The sequence below is a fragment of the Fukomys damarensis genome, unplaced genomic scaffold, assembly GCF_012274545.1.
Source record: "Fukomys damarensis isolate Sample0158 unplaced genomic scaffold, DMR_v1.0_HiC HiC_scaffold_19, whole genome shotgun sequence".
Lineage (NCBI taxonomy): Eukaryota > Metazoa > Chordata > Mammalia > Rodentia > Bathyergidae > Fukomys > Fukomys damarensis.
In genome coordinates, this window is record NW_022900931.1 from 29,348,793 (window position 1) to 29,374,680 (window position 25,888).

At 40.2% G+C, this 25,888-nt stretch overlaps 2 protein-coding genes across 4 annotated transcripts in view; one reads left to right on the plus strand and one right to left on the minus strand.

The window, feature by feature from the left end:
• The first annotated feature begins 584 nt into the window (after positions 1-584).
• On the plus strand, positions 585-20,210 carry Nmt2 (N-myristoyltransferase 2). The gene is made up of 12 exons (XM_010642030.3): positions 585-613; positions 900-1,035; positions 1,148-1,292; positions 5,050-5,168; positions 5,265-5,356; positions 5,477-5,593; positions 6,953-7,123; positions 8,519-8,627; positions 14,209-14,379; positions 16,511-16,678; positions 18,545-18,682; positions 18,916-20,210. The coding sequence occupies exons 1-12, from the start codon at positions 585-587 to the stop codon at positions 18,934-18,936; spliced, it is 1,416 nt and encodes a 471-aa protein (XP_010640332.2). The 3' UTR covers positions 18,937-20,210.
• A 1,917-nt stretch (positions 20,211-22,127) lies between these two features.
• Positions 22,128-25,888, minus strand: part of Rpp38 (ribonuclease P/MRP subunit p38) — a 4,079-nt gene continuing 318 nt past the window's right edge. The window contains exons 1-2 of one of the 3 annotated variants that reach the window (XM_010641945.3): positions 25,072-25,269; positions 22,128-23,019 (exon numbers count right to left, since the gene is read on the minus strand). In XM_010641945.3, the coding sequence (XP_010640247.1) occupies positions 22,155-23,009 (855 nt within the window). In that variant the 5' untranslated portion in view covers positions 23,010-23,019; positions 25,072-25,269 and the 3' untranslated portion in view covers positions 22,128-22,154. Of the gene's footprint in view, positions 23,020-23,947; positions 24,098-25,071; positions 25,270-25,888 lie in introns of those variants that run through there. The other 2 variants (XM_033765603.1, XM_010641944.3) reach the window with 2 other exon arrangements.

Consider the following 25,888-nt stretch of genomic DNA (forward strand, 5'->3'; position numbering starts at 1 on the left):
TTTAGTTAGCAGGTGGTGGAACCACTGAGCTACCCTGACCCTTCCGATACTAAATTTTAATTTACCTTTTGGGAATTCTGTGGTAGAATAAACCCACATAAATGGGAAATTTAAACCTCCTCGTGTGTTTCCTTTTTTCCTTTTGTTCTTTCAGAAGACAGTAGCCATGGAAGGAAAAGGGTTCCAAACCGATCTGTCTCACTAGTTAGTATTTTTGTTACTTAGTGTGTTTTATTGTTTGTCTTCATAGTAAAAATCTTTTTCAGGAGCAATTTCTTTATCTGCAAAACAGCAGTTTCTTTGGTTTCTGTTGTTTTAAGAGTATTAATTTGGAATCATTAGTTTAAGGACAGTGCTTTTTCCTGTCCTGTGCAAGATCTTGGATTTGATCACCAGCACTGGGAAAAAAAATAGTGGTTTGTTGTCTCTAGAAGGTCCTTAAGATGTGCTTATAATGGAATTTTTTTACACATATCCCTCCCTTAAGAGACTGGATAAAAAGTAGGTCAGTAAAGTAGTAAACTGTAAAAGCCCCTTGATTTCAGTTAGAAAATGTGGTTTATAGCTACAATTTTCCTGCGTCCATGCTTCTGAACGCCTGCGTTGTGACAGAGTACGGACCATATTTTCCTGTTTTGATTCCTTAACCTACTTTTTTGTTGTTTTTTGTTTTGTTTTTTTTTTTTGGTACTGGGGATTGAACTCGGGACCTCACACTTGCCAGGCAGGTGTTGTCACCACTGAGCTAAATCCTCAGCCCCCTTAATCTACTTTTAATTCCCCACTCATACCTGAATAGTTATGTTTTACTGTGGATAGCATATGTATAGCATAATTAATTTATGTAATGACTTTTTCTTTGATTTTTTTTTTTTTTATTCTCCTTGCATTTCTTACAGAAGTCCTGGAGGGGATTTGGGAGCCAAAAAGAAAAAGAAGAAACAGAAGAGGAAAAAGGAGAAGCCAAATTCTGGAGGCACGAAGTCTGACTCTGCATCTGATTCTCAGGAGATTAAAATTCATCAGCCTTCAAAAGTAAGAGCACTGTTTCATTGTGCCCTGTGTGGTTGCTCATGAAGATAAGAGTGAATTTGGGCGTGCAGCACACTGCGGGCCCGGATGTGCAGTCAGCTCTGTGCTCTTGCAGAATGCCACCATCCCGATGCAGAAGCTGCAGGATATCCAGAGAGCGGTGGAGCTGCTGTCGGCGTGCCAGGGCCCGGCCAGGAACATCGATGAGGCAGGCAAACGCAGGTACCAGTTCTGGGACACACAGCCGGTGCCCAAACTAAGTAAGTGCTTTTGTTTTTCCTTTTTGGGGTGGAGTTCCTAAAACAAGCTAGATTAACAAAAAAAACGGGCCGGGGATTTAGCTCAGCGGTTCGGTGGCCTGCCTTGCAAGTGCAAGGACCCAAGTTCCCGGCCAGGAACATCGATGAGGCAGGCAAACGCAGGTACCAGTTCTGGGACACACAGCCGGTGCCCAAACTAAGTAAGTGCTTTTGTTTTTCCTTTTTGGGGTGGAGTTCCTAAAACAAGCTAGATTAACAAAAAAAACGGGCCGGGGATTTAGCTCAGCGGTTCGGTGGCCTGCCTTGCAAGTGCAAGGACCCAAGTTCAATCCCCGATACCCCAAAAAAACAGTTTCCCCATACTTAAACTGTGATGTTAAATTACACATTCTATGTAAAGTCTGTACACACAAACACACACACACGGTTCTCTCACCCATCCTCTTTGTTTTGAGTTTCGTGCTGTTTGTCTTAGTTACTTTCTCACTGCTGGGATAGCAAAATACCTGATACCCACAAGTTAAAAGAGAAAAATTTTGTTTTAGTGCAGAGGTTTCAGTCTGTAGTTGGCCGGTTCTAAGGCAGTGCAGCATAGCAGGAGAGAAAGTCCATAGCACAGCAGGCAGGAGGCAGAAAGCAGCCTCCCTGTCCCCTTTATCCCATCTGGCCTGCAAGCCTATTGGTTGGTGCCACACACGCCCAAGGTGGGCTTTCCGTTATTCACATCCGAAACTGTGCTAAACCAATTTCGTTATCACACATTCCTTAATCTTGAGATCTAGCCACCTCCCAAAAGCCCCACCCATGAGTGCATGAGGCTTTGGGTTGACATCTAAATATAAGCCATAATACAGTTCTTAAATGTAAACTTTTACCATTTTCACACCTTGGTTATTCCAAAAGATCCAGAAAATGTGCCTGCTAGTATTTACTGAAATAAACTGTTTCACACCATTTAATGAAACAGTTCTGAACACTTACTGGTGGTGCTGATAGAATCAGCTCAGTACTATTCCGGTGTCATAAGAGCAAGACACCTCTGGATTCGAAGGCTACGTAAGACTTTGGCCCATCACAGGGTATCCTTCCTTGGCCTTGGGCTCTTCTGTTGCATTCACTTAGACTCTTACTGGGTTAGTTTCCAGAAACCTAATTTACACAAAAATAGATGATGGCATAATGTCATAGAAGTATAAAATGCATTGCAACATAAATCTCCTGCTTTGTCTTACGTATGTATGAGGATGTTATATAACTATGCAGCTTTGATTTATTTGGGTTTTGGATCAGAATCATATAAAAGGTTAATTGCTGTCCACCCTCTAAATAGCCCAGCTACATACAAATAATCCACTTTGTGGAATATAAATCAAGGAGCAATCCTCTTCTGTGCCTTCAAATATTAATTCATGAAATTTTTAAAACCACGGGTCCTTTCTCACTCATACCTGCCGCAGTATCTTAAAAGAAACAAGCTTCTGACTGGGGAGGAAAGCAGAAAGAAGGGACAGGGTGTAGCTCAGAAGAAGGGCACTTCCCTAGCATATGTGAAGTCCCAGGTTCCATTCCCAGCAGTATAGAGAAAGAAAAGAAAAACTGATCATTGCTTGTCTTTTCTTTTCTTTCTTCTTCTTTTTTTTTTTTTTTTTTGTACCAGGGATCAAACTCGGGACCTTGCACTTGGAAGGCAAGTGGCAAAACCACTGAGCTAAATCCCCAGCTTTGCTTGTCTTTTCTTTCAGGTTATAGACTATGTTTAATAATGAAAGAAATTCTTTAGCATAAACTTAGAGGAGTTTGATTAGCTCTGACTGTTAGCTAAGGGAATCAGGATTTATCAGTCTAAATGTATTTATGTAAATGTAAATGGTTGAATGCTGTAACCAAGGTGCTGGCCCATCTCATGGAAGAACTACTACCAGCTAGCACTGAACTCCAGGGCCCCTCTTTGGGAAGTAGTTCTTCCTACTTTGCTTCTCCTTATAAATCCTTGCTTGATTCTCCACTTTCTAGAACTCTTAATGCACATCACAGTTCAGTCAGAGGCTGTAACAGATGAGGGAAGTCAGGTTGATGGGGGAAAGAGTGAACCTGAGGTTGGGGGCAACATTTGGAAGTTGAGGAGTCTTTGCCTCCCCATTTCTGGCTATCCAGAAGTTGTCCCAGGTCAGTCCAAATACACCCAGCTCTTCACGGCTACTAGCTTGGAACTGTCCCAGGGATACTGTTTGAGAGCCAAGTGTTAAGCAGTGGCCACAAGGGACTTTGTATGGGCAGGACTAGGAATTTGGTCCCTTGGGCTTATTTGAAGTCAGTGAAGATAAGGTAGGTCATCATTGTGACCAAAAAACTTGATATAAACAACTTGCAGGAGGAAAGGTTTATTATGGCTCATGGTTTCAGAGGATCAGTCCATGGTGTTAGCTTCAGAGCAGAAACATCATGGCCAAAGGGAATAATGAGGAAATAAAGCTGCTCATGCTCACTCATGGCAGCCAGTACACAGACAGCAAGAAGGAGCCAGAGGAAAAGATAATACCCTTCAAAGACACCCCCAGTGACCTACCTCCTCCAGCTAGGCCCCACTTTCTAATAGCACATTCAGTTAGGAACTGATTAATGGATTAACCCATTGATGAGGTTAGTGCCTGTGATCTCATCACCTTCCAAAAACCCCATCTCTGAGCACATGAGCTTTTGATCCAAACCATAACACAAGAGTAATTAAATTAGGGGATTAGATCAGAGGGATTGGAGCTGTTATAGACCCTGTGACATCTGCTTGCAGAAAGGTTCTGATGGGAAGTACTAGGCCCTGAAATCCTTCACTTAGCAGATTTGCTGAGAATCTGTTACTAAATACCCTGGAAACAGTAGAGAGGGCATATTTTAGGTAGGAAAAAACTTTAGTCAGGGAAAGATGCTGTGAGAAATTAAGAACTCCCCAAGGGCCATCCATGTGATGACCAAAGACAGGATTTCAGCAGAGGGAAAGCACAGTAAGACCCTGATCTGGGAAAAGCCTGAGCTAGGTCGGTGTGGCCAGAGCACTGGGAGTGAGGGGCAGGGAGGGAACAAGGAGTTTTGAGGCAGGTGGCAGCCATGGGAAGAGCCAGGGTTTTTCTCAGGTGCATAGCAATTTCCACAAAGAAAATCACTAGAGACCTGGACCACACTTGGCTTCAACTACATTTCTAGCTGTACAGATGGATAAGTAGCTGACCTTGAAATTAATTCTAGATTTCATTGCTAGGAGGAGTTGGAGGTTCCTGTCCCTGGTTTGTGGAAATGTAGTGTACTTCTTTTTTCCTTGGTGCTAAGGATTGAGCCCATCACCTCAAGCATACCAGACAAGTGCTCTTCCACCAAGGTTCATCCCTGGGCAGAAAGGTGACTGTCTCCAAGGCTGATGTATCAAACCTGCACCACTCCCAGTGAGGCTGTGCAGTGAATCTGCAACCTGGGGTTGCAGCTGAGAAGTCCCTGGCATTTTACAACATTTTCTTTGTTGCTGGATGACAGATGAATCTCCCTTTTATTTGACTGGTGAAATAATCATTCCATATCACATCAGGAAAGCCTAGCTTTCCTGTTTCAGCTCAGAGGAAGCTGAAATAATAGCACATTTTGAAATATTACATGAAACCAGAGTGCCCTATATCTGATTGTGTTTATGTTGCTGATCTTTTGGGATTGTCAGATTACTCTGTAATTTAATATCCTCTCCTTTTATATTTCTTTCTGTCTCTCTCTGCAGATGAAGTCATAACTTCTCATGGTGCAATTGAGCCAGACAAAGACAATGTACGTCAAGAACCATATTCTTTGCCACAGGGTTTTATGTGGGATACTTTAGACTTGAGTAATGCGGAGGTGGTGAGTAAAACTCTTTGCTTCAACACCTGCATTCACAAAAATTGCTTCTGACTTGGTCCTGAGCACCATCGACAGGATGCTTGTTTTATATTGTAGCTCAAGGAGCTATATACATTGTTAAACGAGAATTATGTAGAAGATGATGACAATATGTTCCGCTTCGACTATTCGCCAGAGTTCCTGTTGTGGTAGGTCTCACTGGTCATGTGGACTGTCAAGAGGGCCACTGGGCTGGGAGGTCTTGGGCCTTTTCTTGTGTTTTTTAGACACTAACTGATGTTTGTTTCTCTTGTCTTCCCTGACTTTAGGGCTCTGCGTCCCCCGGGCTGGCTCCTGCAGTGGCACTGTGGGGTCAGAGTAACTTCTAATAAGAAACTAGTAGGATTCATAAGTGCCATCCCAGCCAACATCCGCATTTATGAAAGGTGCGAGTTGAGGCTTGTCTGTAGCAGTACTTTGTATTTCTTTTCTAAGAATTGCATTAGAGTAGGCTTTTAAAAATTACTCAGTGCCAGTTGTCAATTTGGTGGGCAGAGGCTATATGGGGACTCTGCTCAATTTTGCACTGAACCGATTTTTTTTTTTTTTTTTTTTTTTTTTATTTTCACGTAACCCATTTTTTTTTTTTTTTTTTTTTTTTTGGTACCAGGATCAAACTCAGGTCCTTGTGCTTGCGAGGCAGGCAGCACAAGAACTGATTTTTTAATGTAAAAATTAAATTTATTAGTTTTATAAAGAAAAAGGACAGCTACCTCTGTCCACTCCTCCATCTGTCCCTCTTTACTCCCTCCCTTTCTCTGTCTTCTGTCCGATTTTGTTTTTATGACTGTCAGTCTCATACATGAACACAGATATGTACATACCCATACATATACATGTAGTACATGTATAAGTGTTGAAATAGCCATAAACAGGTATTTCTTTTTTTTTTTTTAAACCGGGAATTGAACTCAGGACCTTGCACTTGGGAGGCAGGTGAAAGAACCACTGAGCTAAATCCCCCCAGCCCAAAAAGGCATTTCTGATTTATTTCTAGGGGAAAAAACTGCTTAGAATTTTAGGAGGAATAAAGAGTTTATCTCCATAGAATAAGCGTGTTGCATTTTTGCTCTGGATTTCTAGCTCAGAAATTCTAAGACCCAGTTGTGAAGAACAAGATGTAATGTGTAATACGTATGTGTACCATCCCCTGTACTAGTTACCTTATTTGCTGATAAATGCATATGGTCTTGGGGAATATTGTATGCTGCTAAAAAAATAAATTTTTTTTTTTAAAAAAGGCTTCTCAGGGGTCCCTGTGATTTGTATCTTGCTTCAGAGCAGCATCGTATCAGACTCTGTACCAGTTATCACCACAGTTACACGTTACAGAGAAAACAGAAACTCTGAGGCACATTTCATCCAGTTTCTAAAATGAAAGCTTATAAAAAGATCAGTCTTCAATTTATTTAAAATAAAGAGGTTTGGCCCCCAGGACTAGAGTTATATATATTGTGACAGGGGAGTAATGGAAAGTAATGTTTTAGTCGATTTTGTGCATTGTTTTTCTTAAACATTGTTAAAAGGGCCTGGGATTTGACTCAGTGGCACTGTGCCTGCCTTCAAGAGCAAGGTCCTGAGTTTGATCCCTGGTACTGCAAAAAAAGCCCCACAAAAAACAAACAAACAAAAATTGTTAAAGGATATCTTCAACATGGTTATTCTTTGACATTTTATGGATAATGTCTTTTTTAAAATGTGCTTGTTTCATGTTGGCTGTAATTTTCCACATCTTTGTTTCTCAGTGTGAAGAGGATGGTAGAAATCAACTTTCTTTGCGTTCATAAGAAATTGAGATCGAAACGAGTAGCCCCAGTGTTAATTAGAGAAATAACCAGAAGAGTGAACCTGGAAGGGATCTTCCAGGCTGTGTACACTGCTGGAGTGGTCCTTCCTAAGCCCGTGGCTACATGCAGGTAATGGTTACCACATCCCTCCCGTGAGTCTGCCCTCGCCAAACATGCCAAGCATCATTATCTTCCTGTTAGAAGCAGTATTCTGCTTGGGTATAGCTGGATGGATTGTGGCTGGCTGGGAATTATATACTTTGTTGGCAGCAGAGATGGAAACCAGAACCTAGAACCACAGAGTCCAGAGTTTGCCCCAGTACATCATGCAGCCACTGGGTGGCTCAGAATAAGTTAGCATTTTTCTGCTAATGGTACTGGATATATATTTCTGCTTTTATTCCATTTGAAGGACAACTGTTGTGCGTACCTGGAGAAATGTAGGGCATTGTGATCTCAAAAAGTTCAGTGTCACACGTTTTGTTTCTATCTGTAAACTCAGTTTCTGCCTTGGTTTGCAGCACTACTAAACTTTTCCAAAAATCAGATGAGCATCAGTTGAAAGGCTCAGATGTGCTTGTTTGCTCAGAGTCAGAAGAAAGCTTCGTTCTGTTTGTATGGCTTCCTTGACTATAACAGGCTTTTGAAGGTTTTTTCAGGAAAGTAATCAGACTATCACTGGAGTAACCTGTTGTAAAACATCAGAAAGACTTATCTCCCTCCACTATTTTTATTGGCTCAAAACAGGGCCGGGGATTTAGCTCAGTGGTTCTTCCACTTGCTTCACAAGTGCAAAGTCCCAAGTTCGATCCCTGGTACCAAAAAAAAAAAAAAAGAATCCAAAAAGGATGAAATGTCAAATAAAAAGTACAGAAGGTGGGCCGGGGATTTAGCTCAGCGGTTCGGTGGCCTGCCTGGCAAGCGCAAGGACCCGAGTTCAATCCCCGGTATCAAAAAAAACACAAAAAACAAAAACAGTACAAAAGATAAAATTATAAAATTACTATAGTCTATTAAATTATTCATAAATCAAGAAAAGTACACCACAGGTATGTGTTAATATAAATTCTTTATCCCATTTCCCAAACTGGAATCACTTAAGAAATTCAAGCTCATTTCTCAGAAAGTTGTTTTTCTTGGTGTATATTCTCCTGAACTAAAAGCTACTTACTAGGGTAAATATTTTCATGCCTTACATTTTTTGGATTGCCCTTAGAAAATCACAATTGTCATTAAATACTTGCCTACCTAAGAAGGATGAATAGTTTTCTTGAAGTTTTATGATTCCTCTTTAGTGACAGAGACAAAAGGTCACAAGCTAGAAGCACCTAAATAGGAATATAGGACATTTCCGAGAAGAAAAATCAACTAATAAAGTTATTGTATAGGAAGAGGGCCAGCATCCACCACTGTGCCGGGTGTAGCCTAAGTACTGAATAAATGCTTCTGAACAGCTGAGACAAAACAGAGTGAAGACATACAGGGAGAAATAAATCAGACTTTAAAACCTTTGTCATATTCCAGATACTGGCATCGATCCCTAAACCCCAGAAAACTGGTGGAAGTGAAGTTTTCTCACTTGAGTAGAAATATGACATTGCAGAGAACAGTGAAGCTTTACAGACTGCCAGAGGTGAGTAAGAATGATCTGCAGTTTTATGGAGCTGCAACAACCAAAGCTTTTAAGGCAGAAGAGAATTTTTTGCAGCAGTCTAAAAGCAGAGTCATAGGTCTGAGGAAAGGAGTATGTAGCTAGAAAGACTGCAGAGAACTCAGAAGCTGGGAAAGTAGAGGAGTTCACTTAGAAACACTATTTTGCTTTGCTTTGGGCATTTTGTTTTGTTTTGAGACAGAGTCTTGCTACATAGTTCAGGCTGATCTTGAACTCATCATGTAGCCTAAGCTGGCCTCAAATTCAGCAGTCTCCCTGTCTCAGCCTCCCAGGTGCTGGGATTACAGGCATGGACCACCACACTTGGCTTTTGTTTTGTTTTTAAGATTCTTCAAATTCTTCATTTTATACTTGGGTGAGTGTAAGAAAAGTAAGTTTTGAAATTTTCAGTATTGTCTATTAAGAGGGGAAAAGAGTCCAAGCTGTTCCTGATTTCTTGTAGAAGTAAGGAATTGAGTTTAGAGGAGAGAGTCGGGAAGAGGAAATAATATCTCATTAAATTGCCATCTTTTAAAGCTTTCATACTACTAGTAGGAAAAGCTCCCTGTCTGAAGAGCAAAAAGTTTCAGTGTGCTCTCCAGTCTTCACTTTATTTGTGGCTTGATGGTATATTATTTATCACAAACTGAGCAGCACATTTCTTCTTGCCCAGGTTCTTTGGGGCAGGGATCCAAGCATCACCTAGTTGGGTCCCCTGCTTTAGGTGTGGTGTCTCTTGTGAAGCTGCTATAAGATGTGAGTCCAGGGCTTGGAGAAGGATCTGCTTCCAGGCTTACACAGATGTTGGCAGTATGACTTTTTTGCTGACTGGTAGATGGACGCCTCCATTCCTTGCAGGTTACTAGAAGCTATCCTCAGTTCTTTGCCATATGGCTTCTCTGTTGGGCAGCTCAAAGCATGACAGTTTGTTCACCAGAGCCATTGGAGACAGTCTACAGAGACAGATCAATTCATGAAAGTGACATTCAGTCACTGCTGCCATTTCTATTGGCTAGAAGCAAGCCACAAGTCCAAATTCTACTGGTTAGAAGCAAGCCACAGCCCTACTTGCACTCAACAGGAGCAAACCACTCAAGTCAGGAACTCCAGGAGACAGGGTCACTGAGGGCCTTCTTAGAATCTGTCTCCCACAAATAGGGTCTTTATTTGAATTTTTGCTATACGTGAACTGAAATAAAAACCTCAAGCTTACCTACTTTATTCACTAGGTGCTACTGCTATTCTACTTGAATAATGTTGGTCTCCTGTGTTTCATTTCATTGAAGCTAAAGCAGTGTAGCTTATGTATAAGAAAAATACTCATTTATGTGCATGCTGCCTAAAATGGAAAGAAGAATAGACCTTTGCTTCACTGGTTTATTCACAATGATTAGAATTTGAGGGGCTAAAAGTACTTTTGACCTGACGCAACCATTATATTTTTGTACAAGGATCACTCTTCTCACGGATAACAAGTTTTGATAAGTTGGTGATAAAGTACTGGTGAGGCATCAGTAGTGAGACCTGACTTTGTGTCTCCCTTACAGTCAGTCTGTGTTCTTTGTAGGAGCCGTGTTGTTTTAATGACTGCCTTTTCTCCCCAGTAAACTGAAGTTTACAATATTCTTCCACATATATCCAAATTATTCTCACAACTACCTTTTGAAGTTATCACTTCTTATCCCCCTTCTACAGGTAAGAAAACTGAAGCTTATGAAGGTTGACACCTAAACAAGGGTGCATCATCAGACGCATGCTGCACTTCCGTGTCCCTGGGCACACCCCTTATCTCCTGTCGGCACCTCTCACACTCCTGGCCCCTAGATGGCCCACAGTGTAGCCGTTCCAGGGCAGCTTTGGGGAGAAAAGGATAGTTGTCAAGGCCCAGGTACCTCTCTTTGGCATGTGTGAGTCTCCTTTACCCTTTGAAGACACAGGAAAGAAACATGAAGAACGGTTAGTGCAAAGAAGAGGGCAAAGGAGAACAAAGGGCAGGCATTGAAAACTGGGAAGGTACTGACAGCGGATGCCCAGGAGTCTGCCTGCTAAGTTAAAAGCTGAAGAACCCAGCGGTACGAGGCCCCACAGTCGCTCGCATGAGCCCAGATGAGTGAGTCTACTACTAGCAATCAAGTAACTAGAGAGGCGTTTCCTCCCAGTCAGCGTAAAAAGAACCTGCTTGAACGCAACTTTTCTGTATGGCTCAGTCTCATTTTCTGGCTCATTATTACTGTTTCCACGTTATATTTTCCTCAGGTACTTCTGAATATGGGACTTAACATTTATTGGGGTTAGCATCACACTGGACATTTAATATCCATATTCTGATTTATTGTAACAGTCAAGAAAGGGCAGATTGTTAGTCCCACCACACAGAAGGGACATTGAAACACAAGGGTGCAGGTCAAGTCTGCTAGGTAGGGTCAGAGCTCACTGTGCCTACTGCTGGTCTCTAAACTAGTAGGTTTCCCAAAGCACATCTTCCCATGTCTCCTTATCCTTCAGTGTTTTTGTATTTTTTTAGTTGGAGTTGAGTACTTCCAAACAAAGTTGGACTTTGTGTGTGTAAGTGACCTTAAAGGTGAAGAAGTGTGAAGTAGATAAAAAGCAGATGTCAGGATAGTCTACCCATATCCTAGGTTTGTGCTGCAAGAAAGGTTGCTTACTCAGAGAGGTCCTAAGACCTGCTAGCTAATCTGTGTTCAGCAGCATTCGATATTTTTTGTGTTTAATATATTTCTGTTCCTTTTTTAATCATGTAAATAACCATAAACATGGCTTACTTCTCTGCTGTGGAATCTCGGCTCTCATACCATATAGTTTGAAAGTTGTGTTTTATTCAGTCTTTGGAGCTGTATTTCCTTATACATTTAAAAAGACTTCAATATACATAGAGTCCAGGAGATAACAGACATGGATTAGGTCCTGGGAAGTATATCTGATTCAGATTATAATTTGCTTATGAAATATAAAATTTTCTGTTACAGGATGTTTGTTTTCATTGAATTCTTACAAACATGATGCTTCACTTCAAGGTTGTACTAAACCTTAGTTTTTATTAAAGCTTAAGTTTCTACTTCTTCCTGAAGACAACAGCTATAGTTTTTGTCACATTTTAACATTTGTTTCATTCTTCCATAGATTTTTTTTTAGCCATCGCCTACCAGCAAAAGTGAGTATTTTCCCACATTTCTAGGTCCTTAATTTTGTTTTTAATAGCTGATACATTCTGGTGTTCTCTTCTGGTTTAGTGCTCCTATCTATAAACACTTGTCTCAAATGTTTGTAAATTCCCAAGTTAATGATATTTTCTGTTTGCCCAAACAGGTTTCACGGAGTCTCCCTCATCTAAATCCTACTACCTATCTTTCTGACCTTCTGAGACCTAACATTGCAGTTCTTAAAGTGTGGTCCAAACACCCGTGAAAGTCCCTAACATCTTTGAATCTGTGACATCAACAATATTTCCATAAGAACACTAAAATATAATTTGCATGTTTCACATTCGTCCTCTTAGGAGTGTACTGAACAGTCTCCCAGAGGCTGTAGAGGTGTACTTGTGTATTCTTTTGTTTTTAATGTTCTTAGTTTCATGTCTAATTCTGTAAGAATAGACATGTAAACCTATAAAAGCAAAGCTCTTATAGTACTAGATAATTATTAAGACTGTCAAAGGGTCGGGAGACTGAAATGTTAAAGAATTCTTGCGTTAAGGATGTCCTCTGGACAGTAGGGTGTGGTGGTTCAGGCACAGGAGCCTGAGGCAAGAGGATTGCAGCACAAGCCCATTCTGAGTAATACAGTGATTTAGCAAGACCCTGTCTCAAAAACAAAAAGTATGTCCACTGGGCTGGATAACTGGTGTGTTTTTGGTGATTTCACAGTGTGAATATTTAGTGAATGAGAATTGTGCTTCAGAAAATATTTGCTTTAGAAAGAATTTGGCAGACGTTCTCATTTCTGAATGTTCTCCATTAACAGATATCAAAGGTCCTGCTGATTTTATTCATCTAATCGCTTGATATTATTGTTTCCGAACCAGTAACAAAAGAAAAAAATGTTATTTGATCAAGCAGAATCTATCTCATTGCAGAAGATAATTTATAAATGATTACAGTATGCTTGTACATGTATATTTTATATGGTTTTGGTCATTTTATTAGCATTTTTAAATGCATATTCCAAATGCCTTCCCAACTGGGAACTCTTAAGTATTGTTGACTCAGTTTTGAGAGCCACAAAAAGACTAAAAGTACTGTCTGAGTTACCTATGAAATGTTAAGGGCGTTAAGTTCTCTTAATTTAGATTAAATGGCATGTTAGCTATTGTATTATATCATTGTATGTTATATAGTCATCATTGAAAAGTCCCCAGTAAAACAGAACTGTTGGATCTGTAAACATAAACATTACACTGATCATTGATCAGCCCTGAGTCCCCAGACCTTTGAAACCTCAGCATAGCTAACCACAGTTGATCAGAGCTAGCACTCCAATAAGCACCCATTTTCGCCCATGGATTTCTATCTAGGGGCCTGCAGGAATTATGATTTAATTCTACAGAAAGTTTTTAAATATTTATAAATCACTGTGGGCAGAAAAGGCAGAATAGTGATTTTATATTTCATTTATCTCCTAAAATGTATTCAGTATTTTTCCAAGGTGATAAAAATACCAAGTTTACTAGGGAAAAAACACTATATTTGTTTCTAATTTTGGTTTATTTGGCTTCTTCACATCTAGTCTGAAGTTTTCTGATGCTGGACAGATCTACAGAGCCAAAGTGATGTCAGGAGCTTTTCTTAGGACAAGCAGTTGAATAAATTCAAATGGGGACCTGTCCTGACCTATGGGCTATTTATTCCTATGGCCTTATTTTAAAAGTATTAAACTCTACAGTGGTGATTAAAATGCCCACTCTCATAACCTTTTAATGAAAAGACAGTCCCAAGAGCCAAGCTTAGTATTTGGCAGCCAGGCACCTGAGAACACCTGAATTTTAATTGTTGGTTTTATTTGTTTGTTTGTTTTGTTTTTGGTACTGGGGATCAAACTCAGGACCTTGCACTTTTGAAACAGGTGGCAGAACCACTGAGCTAAATCCCCGGCTCAGAACATCTTTTTCATAGACAAATAAAGTTTCTCAACTGTGACTTCAAAGTGTCACATTTGGCAATTTAAAGCAAATATCCCAGAAGTCATTCCATTACGCATGCGTTATCATATCAGTGTCAAAATTCTTGGCATTGACATACAGATCATCTTGTAATGTTCCCTTTGTTTGGATCATGGGCAAGACCTTCTTCTGAAGAGAAAACAGAGGGCACTGTCTAGCATATTTTAAACCATTCTTCTCCAACTTTAATTGGTATACAGGTCAAGAGGGAAGCTTGGTAAGTTGCAGATTCTGATTCATGAGGTTTGGAGCAGGGTTCAGATTCTGCAGTTTAATAAGCTCCTATGTAATGCTGATCCAGGGAATCTGCAGAACACACTTTGAGCAAAAAGTTTTATTCCTCTTATGTTTAAACTTCTTGCTTTGTTTTATTTTCCCTCTAACAAGGTTACAAAGACCTCAGGCTTGAGACCGATGGAACCAAAAGATATCAAAGCAGTTCGAGAATTAATCAACATTTACCTGAAGCAGTTCCATCTAGCTCCCGTGATGGATGAAGAGGAAGTGACCCACTGGTTCCTCCCCCGGGAGCATATTATTGACACATTTGTAGTGGAGGTAAAGGTAAAGCGATAATACTGAGGACAGAAACATTTGTTTTCCAGAAAGACAATAAAGTGCCAGTGTCTTTCCTCTTCCTCCATGATGTAGAAAAGCCACATCTTTTTACAGTTTCTATTCTTGGACAAAAATGAGCTCTTTTTCCCTTTAATCACTGGGGAGTGAACCCAGGATCTTCACACTTAGCCATATCCCTCCCTCTTTGTTTCTTATTTTGAGATAGGATCTTACTAAGTTACTGAGCTACCCAAACTGAGCTCAAACTTGGAATCCTAACTCACCTTCCCAGAGTGTTGGGATTGTAAGAGTTCACCACCATACCTGACTTAAACCTTTTTTTATTTTAACAAAATCTGGAATTTGTTAAGATGATGTATCACTTGGAGGCTCAGGGATTAAGTTGAGAAGTTGGGGTTTAATCTGGTAAATACTTGAAAGAAAGAAATGGAAAGGGCCAGTTGGAAGCAACTCCACACAGAAGTCTTTACCCAGCCCTAGGACAGAAGATCACAGGCCCAGCCAGGTTGGGTAGTAACGGAGGGAGCCAAGGCGGGGTAACTGAGGACATTTCTGAAGAACTGAGCAATCTAAGTTTTTACTACTAAAGCAGTGCAGGAGTAGCCATCTTTATACACAGATCTTATGCAACTGTGTATGTCCAGGGCAGCACTTGGGACATTTTTATCACAGATCTCCTTCACTTTCTGACAAATTATCCATAAATATTTACCATATTCAAAATTAAATTCTGGTATTTGTTATTTGTTTTAATGATATAACAAGTAAGTCCATTACGTTACTTAAAAGTACGTATTTTAAATGAAATACGAGTATCTTCCACACCACAAAATTAGTGAATCATCTTACATTTTTTGCAAATCTCATTAATGTCTGATTTAATAGAAGGTAACTCATTATCTATTTATACTTTCACTCTATGGTCAAAGTATGTGAAGAAAATATTTTACATGAATTATTGAAGATTTGAAAATGAATGTTTCAATTATCTTTTCAGATAATTATTCATATTCTCTTATCCAAAATCAAAAATTTTTTTACACTCTATTAAAATCCATTGGTCTTTTTTGTTGTTTGTTTTGTTTTTTTAGTATATATGCTGCCCAAACAAGCACTTGTTTTGGTTTTTTGAGACAGGGTCTTGCTGTGTGGTCCAGGCTGGCCTCAAACTCTTAAGCAGTCCTCCTGCCTCAGCCTCCCAAGTGCTGGATTACAGGCATGTGCCACCATGCCCAGCTATTAGTCTTGCTTGCTCTTTTTTTTTTTTTTTTTTTTTTTTTTTTTTTTTTTTTCTTTTCTTTTTTCTTTATGGTCCTGGGCATTGAACCAAGGGCCTCACACTTGGTAAGCAAGTGCTCAGTCACTGAGGTATGTCTTGTCCTTTGAATGACACTTTTACTTATGTATGAGTTCATAACATCAAACATTGGTCATCTGGAAGATACTGATGCATTGAATTATAGATGTCTTTCAAATACTGACATTTCATTATATGATATCAAAGAATCCCACGCATGGATATCACCACTTTTGTCAAAGGGAAGTCTGTACTGTAGCTCACGGTAAAGGATACAGATTTTCCCAAACTCTTTTAACTTGTACCTGAAATCTCACGTTTTATCCATGGCAACAAATCCTGCCAGTTTTTCTCTGGAAGTAACAGGCTCATATCGTTCATTTCCAAGAAAATGTGGCGAACGGAATGACCACAGGTGGGCAGCCCCTGTGAAGCTCACTCCCTGGAATACTGCCAGGCTAGCTTACCACACACGCACCTTTCAGGGAAGAGGACACCCTTCCAACCCTTAACGTTCCACCATCTGCAGACCCAAGGCACCTGCTTTTATCGCTGGCTGAACTGACTCCTTACTCCATGTAGGAAACATCCCTTTCAGCATAGTCCGCTTTCTAGGAGCTTTATGCAAATCATCAATGAGCACTTTAGCAAAATTTCCAACTCTGTTCTTTTCTGGCCTCTACCTACCTTAGCCCTCAAGAAAGAAATCTCACTTGTTTTTTGTGTGACTGGAAGTTACGCTTCAAGGCAGAGATCACAGCTGCCTGCAGTGTGTTCAGGGAGACACTTACCGATGTCACCTTCATCCCTCAGAGCTCCAGTGGGAAGCTGACTGACTTCCTGAGCTTCTACACGCTCCCCTCCACGGTCATGCACCACCCCGCCCATAAGAGCCTCAAAGCTGCCTACTCCTTCTACAACATCCACACAGAGACGCCGCTGCTGGACCTCATGAGTGACGCGCTCATCATAGCCAAGCTGGTGAGCAGCTCATTCCTCTGTGCTGTCTGCCTCTCCACACATGTGCACCAGCAGATAGAACAGAGGAAGCCTTGGACAGTCTTTTATTCTATGCAGGTGGAATTCATGCAGGTCATTCTTTGTTACATATTGGCAAGTCATTTGTATAATTTTGCTAAGAGTTTCTTTTAAAACTTGTGTCTGTTTTCATCATTAATTTTATTGCAACTTAGCAAAACTTTTGTGTAAATTAATTTTGTATAAATTGAAATTTGTACTACTAGAGATTGAACCCCTTCACACTGAGGTACATCCCCAACTTTTTTTTTTTTTGAGACAGGGTCTCGCTCAGTTGCCCAGGCTGGGCTTTGATTTGCAATCCTCCTGCCTCAGCTTCTCAGAGTGCTGGCATTACAGATGTTCCCCACCACACCAGGCTACAAATTGGAAACTTTTAAATGCTTACTAGGAATACATAAAAGTGATAATCCAAGGAATATAGGAAAAGATCCTACCATAATATAAAATACATGAGAAAATATTTGTATTGAGTAAATAAACTGCAGTAAATTATTTAATTCAGGTAGTCTGAATTTTAAAGGGAATTAAATTAAAAATGTACCTTGTTCTATTATTTTTGTGCTTCCTCAGTCTAGAAGTTGGTATAGTTATTGAGTTATTGCCACAAATAAACATTTTTCCTTTAAAAAGATTTGAGCCAGGTGTGGTGGTACAAGCCTGTAATCTCAGCACTCGGGAGTCTGAGGCAGGAGGATCACCACAAGTTTGAGGCCAGCCTGGGCTCCAGAGTGAATTCAAGGTTAGCCTGCACTACAAAGTGAGACCCTGTCTCAAAAAAACAAAACAAAAGCAGAAATCTGAATCAGGTGACATACTATACATTGTGCTGATAAACATTTAACGTGGGAAAATGCGCATGAGAAATTAGAAACAGTACATCAAAAATGTCTTCCTTGCCCTTTTCTCATATTTGATCATTGGGATTTAGCTCAGTGGCTCTGCCACCTACCTAGCAAGCACAAAATCCCGAGTTCGATCCCTGGTACCAAAAACAAACAAAACAAACAATTTTACACATCTGTTACTTTTGAATCACCCTATCAGCATTATCCTCAGGTTTCTTGTTTTCAACTACAGAACTTCTTCCACATCATCAGTAAGTTACTTAAGGTAAATACCCTGAGAAGTAAAATTTTATGTGCCTTATCTATATCACATTGTACACAGTATTATTACTAACAACTTAATGATTTAATTTATATAATTATCAGCAGGATTGAGTCAGGGGCATTGTACCATTGAGCTACAGCCCAAGGCCTTTTTATTTAAAACAAGGTCTTGCTAAATTGCCCAGGCTGACCTCAAACTTGTTCTGCCATGTAGCTGGGATTAGATATGCATCAAGCCTGCGAGAAATTTAGATTTTACCATTAAAACAACTGTATTCCTCAATATCAGCCTAAGACAAGCCTGAAATTTAAAGTCTTTAGTCCTTGGCAGTAGCTTCAGCTAAATCAGGAACTTTGGCCAATAATAATCCTGAAATGGAACCATCTAGACATCTATCCCTTCCGAAGCAGGAACACAGTATTTTCTGAAATCTTACTTTTTTGTAAATGCCAGCTATCAGACTACATTTTTTGATTCAGCACTTCTGAAATATCTTGCTGACTTCATCAGATTCACTGGCAGCATTAGAAAACAATTTTGAACTGAATTCCCAACGTGCACTATATGCCATAAACATTAAGCTCCATTTATAAGTTCATACTGTGCTAGGAATTAAGTATTACACTGAAATGTGTATTACAGAAGATGCTATAGTCCATTGATGTTTTAAATTTTAAGTCTCTTTTACATTGGCAGAAAGGATTTGATGTATTCAATGCACTAGATTTGATGGAAAATAAGACCTTCTTGGAAAAACTCAAGTTTGGTATAGGAGATGGCAATTTGCAGTATTACTTGTACAACTGGAGATGTCCAGGAACGGATTCTGAAAAGGTAAGTGAAGGCTTTGTCAAAGACTGTGTAAACATAGGTTATTTGCCCAGACAGTTCTGTACGTGCTTTCCATTAGAAGGCTTTATAAAGAGAAGAGCTTTGAAATTATTGAAAGCTTTGAATAATTTGAAATTTTTATAAGAGCTTTGAAATTCACTTACTGAATTACATTACGATTTGATTTTCCTCTGCCTCACAGTCTTGCGATCATTGTGTTTCTTCCCTCCATTTAGGTTGGACTTGTACTCCAGTAGATGGATCTGCTGATCTCTACTGTTCTTACACCCTCATTTGTTAATATTCTCTATGACAATTCCTGGAACTGCCATTCCAAAGAAGAGTAAAAGCACAAGTGAAGCTGAAGTAGCTGGTAACAATCAGAAAAAAATGAAAAATGCCCGTATGAGCTGTGCTACACATTTCTAGCTAGAATGTTAAAATCTATCCTGTTTTTGCTGTTTACCTACTTATCAGTGGGATGAAAGGGTACAAAGAGCACATTCCTGTAGTTTTCAAACCTTCAGCTCTTTTGGTGAAGAAAGGGTATTTTTCCACTCTAGAAATAGGACTCTTTTTCTATAGACTAAACAGAAGTCACAGCATTGTGTAAGAAAATCTTTGCTGCTTTGTGGGGATAAACTGCTGCATTTCTATCTATTAAATGGTGGTGCATTTGTAACAGAAAGAAGGATCCCCTGGAGAATCTTGACATACATTACTGGGGTCATAGGCACGGGGTTGAGTGACAAGCAGAGGGTATGAGATGGGACATTGTGAACATGGACAGGGGCCAGTGCATTATTCCTCTCTAAGCAAAGTTGCCAAGCCAATAAATATACAAAAACAATAAACATACAGATTTGTACTTTATCTTCAGCAAGTTATGGATCATTTCAGTGGCAAGGTTTTGGGCAAACTTGAGTGTGCTCTCTCACAAAGCATGAGGCCCGAGACCAGACAGACTCCCACTGCTGCACTATCTCCAGGCTCTCGTCAGCAACACCCAGGAAGGTGAGGGTGAAGAAATAAAAAGCCGGAAATTAAAACTAGTGCCTGGGGAATTTATTAGTGCTACCAGCACTTTGATAGTTTGAATGTTCTATTACTTACACAGAATTGCACATATTCCATATTCCTTTATGCTGATTTTTATCATGAAAACTCTCATGCTAATGGAAAATGTCTTACTTGTAAATAACTATTCATAATTTTTGTTACTGGTGTTACCTAGAATTTGAAAAAGTTCCACTATGTACATATGTTTATATACTTCCAGTAATCCAAGGGAAAATATGATGCTAAACAAGGCCAAACAGACTGGCCTTAAATACCACAAAATAGATACTTCTTATTGTACCACTGCCTGTTAGTAACCCTTTGAAACCAATCATATCAGGAAGAGGCCACCAAAATATCACCATGGGCTAATTCTGGACCACTGCCTGTCTTTAAACACCCCACAAACTAAGCGTCCTTTTTTTGAATGATGGAAAATCGTCAAAAGAATAAATATTTTATTGTATTTTTTGGTTTTTTGAGACAGAGTCTCACTATGTAGTTGAGACTGACCTGGAACTCACTGTGTAGCCCAGGCTGGTCTCGAACTCACAGCGCTCCTCCTGCCTCAGCCTCCTGAGTGCTGGGATTACAGGCGTGCACCACCACGCCTGGCTAAAAAAATAAATTTTTTGAACATAAAAATTATACACATCCCAAATTGCAGCATCCATGAGTGAGTTCTACCGAAACACAGCCACACTTCTGCTTATGTGCTATCTACGGCCTCATGCTACAAAGGCGAGCTCTGGACAGCTGTAGCAGGCTGTGTGGCCTGTGCTAAGGAGATGGAAAACACAGCTGTGGCACCCAGCACCACCACTAGAGGGGGCACCTGGGCCCCACAGTCAGGACTAGAGGTTTAGATGCAGTGCATAGCTTTCAGATGATTCAAACCCAGGTGCACTGCCATTTTTTCCCAAAAGGAGAACAAGAAGCAAAACTACTGCTAAACTGGGACTCTGAGATACCAGCATTATCCTGAGTCACAGCTCAATCTAGGACTTATCTCCCCACTCATTTTTTATGGGACAAAGTCTTGTGTTGTGCAGGTTTTCTAATTGTGGAATCACCAGTCGGAAATTTTGTCACAAGCTTACCTCATGAGGAAACTATTACATCCATACTTTAGCCTCATTTACATATTCCAGTTGTTACAGAATTCATGTCACAACTGGATTGTTTTAAAATTTTGTAGTTAATAACTACATTGGCCTATTCCTAATTTACAGATTACCAATGAATCTTTTCGAGTATCAGCAAAACTGTTTATAGAGTAGCTGTTAGATTTTTTAAAAACTACCTTGTTCTATACTGTCTATAATGGAAATATTTTTATCTTTGTGGAGACATGGTCTTGCTATGTAGTTCAGGCTGGCCATGACCTCAAAACAGTCCTCCTGCCTCAACCTCCCGAGTGCTAGGATTACAGGTATGCATTACCATGCCTGGCAAAATGCTCTATTCTATAAGATATCCTTCCTTTTAAAAATTTGTGCCAAGATGGTACTACATAGAATTCAAATGAATGGTTTGGCATAATTCGTAAGTCAACCAGAATTTTTGAAAATTTTTGTAAACAATTACCTTCTCCCTAAACTGTGTACTGTACACATCACACAGAGTATCTGCTATGCTGGGTCCTAATCTTAAGGACCTAACATCACCTAAATCCACATCACAGAATCTGTTAATCTGCCACACTTCATCCAACTACCATCATCATATTGTTTATGGTTTTTGCCAGAAATCAATCCAGAAGTGTATGCTAAGCATGTGCTCTACAACTGAGATACACTCCCAGCTCCCATCATGCTATCTCTACATATTTAATTTCCAAAAAAGTAACTATGTACAGTGAGTTCTAATTAAAATACCTTATCTGGCTTTTTTCTGTCCATAGCAAGCCTTTCTCACAAGCCCACAACTATGCCTACTTACAATGAAAGTCAAATCAACATAAAGTTAAAAAAAAAAAATGATTGCTTCTGAGGACAGTGTACTACCTGCAAATAATATCTCTCCCGAGTTGTTTCACTGACCCTATGAGCTAGAACCAAGTCTACTGTGACTCATTCTCCAAGTTTGGTAGAAACATGTTAAGTGTTGTAGGATTCATATGTTCTTGCTAACAAGCAGAGTACCAGCCTTTAAGACATTGAATTTACAAGAGCATGGACATTAGTTTCAATAAACTTTTCTTTTGATATTCATTTTTAAAATTTTTTCTGAACTTGGTATATTTAAGCTTCAGTGTATTTATGCCACACAGGTACAAAGACTTGTATTACACGTCTGAAAGAAACATAACCACACAGGATCCCAAGAATATATGTAAATGTAGCTTACTCCATTTTAAGGTTTCTTTACATGGTGTCCTTTTACAAATTGCATAAAATGACAGATTTCTCCAAGATTACTTCAGAATTGTTTTTTTATTTTTGGGTGGTTTTCTTATCTTATTAGGGTTAGGAATCAGTTTCTTTATTTTAAGTGGTTGTAAGGCTCCAGCAGAACCTAGCCTCCCTTCAACACGTTTTCTCTTATGTTTTGAGAGGTCTTCAAATGAAGTTTCCAAAATCTCTTTGTCTTGGTCTTCCAAAGATTCAGTCTCTTCATGTTCTCCAGAATCTTCAATTCTCTCTTGAAGCCATGGTACATTTAAATTGGGAACTCGAGGAATGATAGCTCTTACTTCATCTGCAAAGTCAGAGGTGCCCTTTCTGAACCCCAAGGCTAGCACACATTTTAAGCCAATGACAGGGGCAATTCTTTCACTGAGCCGGGGAACCTGACAGGCAGGAACAGATCTGCTTAAACCTAACTGGATCAAGTGTGAGGTAATAATGGCAGGCTTGACTGACTTACACACAAGAACTAAGAGCAGATCGTTCCTCTCCAGAGCCCTAGTGACCTCGTTAACGCCAATGGCAAGCTGCTTCCTGACATGCACATGTGTCCACCCTGACACCTGCTGGTTGGCATCAGGCTTTTCCTCCTTCAGGTCCTCAATCATACTAACATCTAAGCTGCATTTTTCTCTGCCTTGCCTTTTTGTAAGAGGTAGCCTTTTCTTTTTCTTTCTATCCTCTATTTTCTGAAATCCAATAGATTTGAACCTGTCCTCGAGTGTCTGTAATATGAAGTGCATGTCCTCTCTCTCCAGGGTGCTCCAGCAGATGACGTATGGGTTGTTCAATGACGTCTTCACAGTCAGAGGTCTTGTCTTACGAACAGAACCCCTTCCTGGTGCTTGAGGGGCAGCAGCCATTTTGGAAACCCTTCAGGGAAGCAAACATTCATGTTAGCCAGAAATATCTTATGTGATGAGCTATCGCAAACCTGAATGTATAGAGGCCCAGTCAGGTGACCAAACACTTGACCTCTTTTAAGATTAGGTAATTTGGGGCTTGCCTAGCATGTGCAAGGCCCTAAGTTTGACCCCAAGTACTGCAAAAAAGGAAAATGAAAAATGATTTTTTTCATGTAAACTTATAGTTCTACATATACAGGCAATATGGAAAGTTCTAGATTACTGCAATCAATCATAATGAAGTTGCTTATTTGTTCATTTATTTAATTTCCATTTCAGGTCTGTCGGTGTAACTCAGTGGCAGAGAGCTTGCCTGGCATGCATGAGGACCTGGATTTGGTCCCTACCACTGCAGAAAAAAAAGTTCCACTTTACTTTAATGACTATATGGTTATGGTTTAATCTTACAGATTTCTTAGCACTTACAAAATTGTCCTCTAGCTGCACTTCCATTCATTCAGCAAATACTTTCTGACCACCTCCAGCAACAGACGGTGTTCTGGTTACTACTAAGGCTTGTGTTGAACAAGACTGAGCATCTACAGAGGTCGCCATCTTTAAGAGCCCCCAAGACCTCTGCAGTGATTAACCAGGTTTCATTTTTAAAAGGAAAATGGCAATCTATACATGATTAAAATTTCAAATAATACTTTCACTCTATCTCTTTTTGGAAGTTTCACTGCCTATTTGGCCCATATTTCTAGTATATCCTTCCTAAAATATTTGATACACACGCAGCCCTATATGGCCCTCTTCTCAAGGTTATTCCAAGATGAATGGCAATTTCATGAAAACTAGGGAAATATAAAGAAATTTAAAGATGGTGGCTCATTAAGGAGAAAGACAAGGGCTTGTTACAAGTATTTCTTGTTGGGGAAATGTTATAAACCACTTGCCTAGGGAGCATATCCTGTTTATCCTTCCCAAAGTTTTCTTCCTCTCCTTCCTGGGGCTCAATTGAAAACCACAGGGAATCACTGAACAAAACCAAAGAAAATAAATTTCCCTCCAATTAAAGTTGCATGTACAGGGCCAGGGATTTAGCTCAGTGGTTCTGCTGCCTGCCTCCCAAGGGCAAGGTCCCAAGTTCGAACCCCAGTACCAAAAAAAAAAGTTGTACATACAAGGAAGGCAGTGTGCCCAAATAAAACACTTTCTCTGTATTATCTCATTTTCTCAGTAGTCATGGAGAATTCTTCAATGTGTGAATAAGGAAACATTCACTGTTCAAAGTCATAACTAGTTTTTATAAATTTTGTTCTTTCAATCCTGGCTTCACCTCAAACATTAACTGGTAGCTTTAAAAAAAATACACAAATGGTTGGTTCTCATCCCACATCTCTGAATTGGAATTTCTGAGAGTATGGCCAATGGAGCTGAGGACAGAACCAAAATCAGGAACTGCTGGTGAGACAGACATCCTTTCTGCCCCGGTCAACCCTGTGGAAAAGTCTCCTAACATCTGGTTTCTGACATTCTTCCTGGTGACCATCCCCAGAAAACCAAAATTGTTGGGGTGACACATGAAACCTTGGTCATGTCAGTACTGCCCTTCCATCTTATCTCTTGCTCCCTTTGTGGCAGCTACACTGGGTACTCTTCCCCAAGCCTCACTGTCTCTATGTTGCCCTGGGAAGAAAAGTAGTGCATCCGGATCCAACAAAGTGATTGCTAGCAGTTAGCACTGGGTTCAAAGTGGTTGGGAAGAGGAAAATGAATGAGAGGGGAAAAAAACAAAACAAACAAACAAACAAACCCTGCTGGTCATATACTGTGTCTGAGCATCCAAATAACATTTACCATTCTGTATTCTGTAGGCAAGGGATAGCAAAGTAGGCATTAACTCCTCTACTGTGCAGAATCTCATGCAATATGATTCCTCCCAAATTACTGATAACAGCTTTAGAGGAAGGCAGAGAAATAGGAAGAGCTTGCCAAGAGCTATGTCTGGGAGCTTTTGCTACCTCTTAAGTTCAAGTGCCAACTATAAAGTGACTGACAGGCTGGCCTGTCTACTCACCTCTTCTATCTCTTGCTCCATCATGCATATTACACACAACTCAACCCATACTATTTACAATGGAGGTACCAGTTCTTTGCCTCCGTGTCTTCATAAACACTGTTCTAGTCCCTTCTGCCTCAGGCCTAAAACTTAAGTCAGTGGTGCCTCCGCCTGCCTTGCAAGCACAAGGCCCAATCCCCGGTACAAAAAAAAAAAAAAAAAAAAAAAAAAAAAAAAAAAAAACACCTGCTTCAATAACCTTCCCACCTTTACCCCTATGATGCACTATCCATTAAATATTTAAAAAGCAAAAAACGATCCGTAGTGTCAGCCTGGAGTTAAGGAAGAAGTATCAGCATAAAAAGCAGCACAATGCGGTGCAAATAAAGGCTGAGCTATCAGTACAGGATCCTTAGGAAACTGTACAGCAGTGGGACTGAGGAAAGGTAAACTTCCTGGAAGAAGTACTTCCTAACCTAATTCTGAAGAATTCCTACCAAAGGGAGTAGGAAACAGGAGAAGGGTGCTCAGGAAACGGCACTGCAGGAAATTAAGTTCAATGTGGCTCGGGCAGGAGTGGGAGTCACGGGAAGGTAAGGACCAGATGGTGAGGACTGGGAGCAGCCACCACAGGGGAAGGGATGGTACCATCTAAAGCACAGGGCAGGCTGGAGCAAAGCACAGGGTGTTGACGCGCACAGCACAAGCTTTACAGAAATATCCTGCGGATTCCGGGCAAAGGAAATGTCTTCCGCGAGACGGGAAAGGGCAAAGGCTCCGATCGCTCCTGTAAGAAAGGCTGGAGCCGGAGAGGCGGTCGGCGGGCGGGGGCCGC

What these genes read in the sequence shown, in the direction of transcription:
- Nmt2 (XM_010642030.3), top strand. Translation starts at nt 585, where the DNA reads ATGCTTCTGAACGCCTGCGTTGTGACAGA. An exon ending in AAATTCATCAGCCTTCAAAA is followed by an intron (nt 1,036 to 1,147) that starts GTAAGAGCACTG and finishes GTGCTCTTGCAG; the next exon opens with AATGCCACCATCCCGATGCA. An exon ending in ACAGCCGGTGCCCAAACTAA is followed by an intron (nt 1,293 to 5,049) that starts GTAAGTGCTTTT and finishes CTCTCTCTGCAG; the next exon opens with ATGAAGTCATAACTTCTCAT.